The sequence below is a fragment of the Tupaia chinensis genome, unplaced genomic scaffold (assembly GCF_000334495.1).
Source record: "Tupaia chinensis unplaced genomic scaffold, TupChi_1.0 Scaffold144276_1, whole genome shotgun sequence".
NCBI classification, from domain to species: Eukaryota; Metazoa; Chordata; class Mammalia; order Scandentia; family Tupaiidae; genus Tupaia; species Tupaia belangeri.
Genome location: NW_006204133.1, coordinates 1,414,415 through 1,417,892, shown reverse-complemented (window position 1 = coordinate 1,417,892; position 3,478 = coordinate 1,414,415). Strand labels below are relative to the sequence as shown.

At 60.7% G+C, this 3,478-nt stretch overlaps 1 protein-coding gene across 1 annotated transcript in view; it reads left to right on the top strand.

Annotated features, from left to right (window-relative positions):
* Positions 1 to 3,478, top strand: part of ACTR1B (actin related protein 1B) — a 9,671-nt gene that overhangs the window by 3,278 nt on the left and 2,915 nt on the right. The window contains exons 3-8 of the mRNA XM_006166577.3: positions 807 to 882; positions 1,775 to 1,900; positions 2,525 to 2,649; positions 2,849 to 3,065; positions 3,191 to 3,283; positions 3,387 to 3,473. Of these exons, the coding sequence (XP_006166639.1) occupies positions 807 to 882; positions 1,775 to 1,900; positions 2,525 to 2,649; positions 2,849 to 3,065; positions 3,191 to 3,283; positions 3,387 to 3,473 (724 nt within the window). The remainder of the gene's footprint in view (positions 1 to 806; positions 883 to 1,774; positions 1,901 to 2,524; positions 2,650 to 2,848; positions 3,066 to 3,190; positions 3,284 to 3,386; positions 3,474 to 3,478) is intronic.

Here is a 3,478-nt window from a genome sequence, read left to right as displayed (position 1 = left end):
CAGGAATAAGAAGGGCTACAATCAGAGAGACCCTGGGGTGCCCCTTGGGCCACTCTAGCCTCCCAGGGAAAGCTTCCCTCAGGAGAGCCTCTTCTGAAATCCTGGGCCTTTGGAATTACTGGCCAGAAGGCGGGGGAGGATCCTGTGGCCTCTCCAAGTGTCTGGCTAGTCCATGAACCCCAGGCCTGCTCTGGGGACAGAGCCAGCAGAAAGCACCCTGGAGGGCTTCAGCTTTCCTTTCTGAACTCCACGTGGGTGTAATTGAAGGTTCCAGTTGATGTGTGGGGAGCTCCGGTCAAATTTTAGAACATAACTCCTGAGGTCTCAGGGTTTCCAAGAACTGAGTCAGTTCCGGAAGCCCTGGCGGTGGGAAGAGGCAGCGTGGACTGAGGGGGAGAGGAGTGCTCCCAGGATCCAGGTCCCAGCTTCCAGGGGCTGTTTTTCCCTCCGTCTGCCGATGGTGACGGCAGCCCTGCCCCAGAAGTCGGGAACGTGGGCTGAGTCACTGTGGCTGCAGAAGGCTGACCCTCTGTCAGGGCTGGGCCACAAAGGGTCAGGATTGCAGCGCTCAGACGCTCAACCCTCTCGGGGGGTGCACCCCCCTTCTGCCCCCAGTTCCCCATCCTGGCAAGGCCCACCCTGTAGTCCCATCAAGCTCTGTAGGCCCAGGTCCCCACCTTTGTCCCATTGCCACGTCCTGATGCTCTGGACAGAGGACACTGACCCTCTGAAGTCCTCAAGTCAGACTCCGGTTTGAACTTCGCTGTGCCCCCTGCCCACCTCACTGACTTTGTCCATCCTCTCAGTGTCGGGAGGCCAAAGCACATGCGCGTGATGGCTGGAGCCCTGGAGGGGGACCTCTTCATCGGACCAAAAGCGGAGGTAACACCATGGAGCCCACCTTCCCAGGTCTGGTCCTTAACCGCAGAGACACTGGCTGGTGGTCAGAGGCATCTGCTTGAACCTTCTGCTGGAGCCCCCAGGGCTTCTCTTCCATGTCCCAGCTGTATGGCGCCATGCCCCCGCCCCCATGAGACGAGGCGGCACTTCCTGTCCTGAGGAACGTGCTCAGACCGCACCGGATCCTGCGTGTTAGGAGCTGTGTGGGAGCTACAGAGGAAAGCACTGATGACAGAGTGACTTAGGAATTAGAATCCCCCAGACTTTCATGCCTGCCTCTAAACGGCCGTGGCCGGGGTGACTTGCCCAGGACCACACGGTCAGCTCAGCCCCTTGGCAGAGCAGACACGCCACGACTGTGGGGAAGAGAGGCCAAGTTTGGGCAAGTGCAGTGTGGGCTCCTGGAGGACACAGTGAGGGGCGCCAGGGAGTGGGGCACGGCTCTAGGCCCAAAAAGGGGGCCCTGAGCCGAAGGAGCGGACAAGGGGCTCTCAGGAGACAGCGTCAGTGGGAGCCGTGGTTAAGGGCAAGGGAAGCAGGGCAGATGGAAGCAGGCGCCCAGAGCCTGCAGCCACGCCCCGTGAGAGCAGTGGGCACAGGTGATATGGGAGCTATGGCTGACCGTGGAGATGGGAGCCAGGCAGGGTGCACGGAAGGAATGGGGAGAACATGTCGGTGGCGAGCTCGGGGAAGCCAGGGAGCACGGCTGTGGGAGGAAGAGAGACACTGAGGGTGGGGGGCTCGGTGCCACCTTGCGCCTGAGAGCCAGAGAAGCCATTGGACAGGTCACCCTGTGCCGACTTCAGGTCACCATCTGCTCCAGTCGGGGCAGATGGAAGAGTTGGTGCCACCCCTGCCCTTCCCCTCTCCCCAGGAGCACCGGGGGCTGCTGGCCATCCGTTACCCCATGGAGCACGGCGTGGTGCGGGACTGGAACGACATGGAGCGCATCTGGCAGTACGTCTACTCCAAGGACCAGCTACAGACCTTCTCCGAGGAGGTGCGGCCGGCGCCCCCTGCTGGCTCCCGGCCTCCCGGCTGTGCCCTCTCCTTGTCCGCTTCCTCCCTGGTCCGGGCTCCCACATTTCCTCTCCACGTTTTTTTTTTTTTTTTTGGAGGGGTTTTTGTTATGGAGCACGTCGCTCCGCGCGTGATTTTGCTATAGGACACGTGAGCTCTCCAGAGAGACAGCAAGAAATCACCCCCTTGGGGGATGGCCACACCGCAATCCCTTCTCCATTCTCTCGGGATCTTGGACACGCATGCACACGTGCCTGGCATGAGTTTAAGTCACCGGGTCCAGGACTTGAACCGTGGTCAACTACATGGGAGTCCAGCGACATACCATTATGCCCACTGCTGGTCCCTCCTCTCCACATTTGATGGGGCCTGCTACCTTTTCATTGTGTATCTGTTCGTCCTAGCCAGTGGTTGCCAGGCAGAATTTTCCAGAGCGCGCCAGGTCTTTGGAAGAGGAACTGGGACAGATAATAGGATGGAGGCCTTGGGAAGCAGGAGACCTGCTGGAGCCCCCGGGCCCGCAGCGGGGGGCTGGCTCCCTGGAAAGGTCCTTTCAGGGCCTGGCTTGGCTTTCACATGCCCAAGGCTCTCCCTTCTCTCGTAGCATCCTGTTCTGCTGACAGAGGCCCCGCTCAACCCGAGTAAGAACCGGGAGAAGGCAGCAGAGGTGTTCTTTGAGACCTTCAACGTGCCGGCCCTGTTCATCTCCATGCAGGCTGTGCTCAGTCTGTGAGTGCTCCCTGAGTCCCCATCCTCCCGCACCGTGACCAGGTGTCTCACTTCCCTAGAGTCCCTCGATGACTCTTCCTTTAGGGAGTCCTTCCTGTCCCTTTTCAGATCATGAAAATGCCCCAGGGTCCCTTCCCCGGGTGAGGAGAGGTCCCCTTGCCTCAGTGGCTGAGGTGAAGGGATGCTGACCTGGTGACAGGTACGCCACAGGACGCACGACAGGAGTGGTTTTAGACTCGGGGGATGGGGTCACTCATGCTGTCCCCATCTATGAGGGCTTTGCCATGCCACACTCCATCATGCGGGTGGACATTGCCGGCCGCGACGTCTCTCGCTATCTCCGGCTGCTGCTGCGCAAGGAAGGGGCTGATTTTCACACCTCGGCCGAGTTTGAGGTTGTCCGGACCATCAAAGAGGTGACGAAGGATGGGAGGGTGGTGGCCTGACCTGGGGTGGATAGAGGGGTGAGACCAAGGCATGAGGTTGAGCCCTGGCTGTGGCTGTTCCCGCTGCAGCCCTCTGAGAGGTGTCCCCCCCACAGCGAGCCTGCTACCTGTCCATCAACCCGCAGAAGGACGAGGCCCTGGAGACAGAGAAGGTGCAGTACACCTTGCCCGACGGCAGCACGCTTGACGTAAGTGGCCCGGCCTGGCCCTGGGTGGCAGCTGATGCCAGGCCCTGAGGAGAAGGCCTGACTTCTCTGGGGAGCCTTTCTGCCTCACTCTTGTGCTCTGAAGGTGGGGCCTGCACGGTTCCGGGCCCCCGAGCTGCTGTTTCAACCAGACCTGGTTGGGGACGAGAGCGAAGGCCTCCACGAAGTACTCGCCTT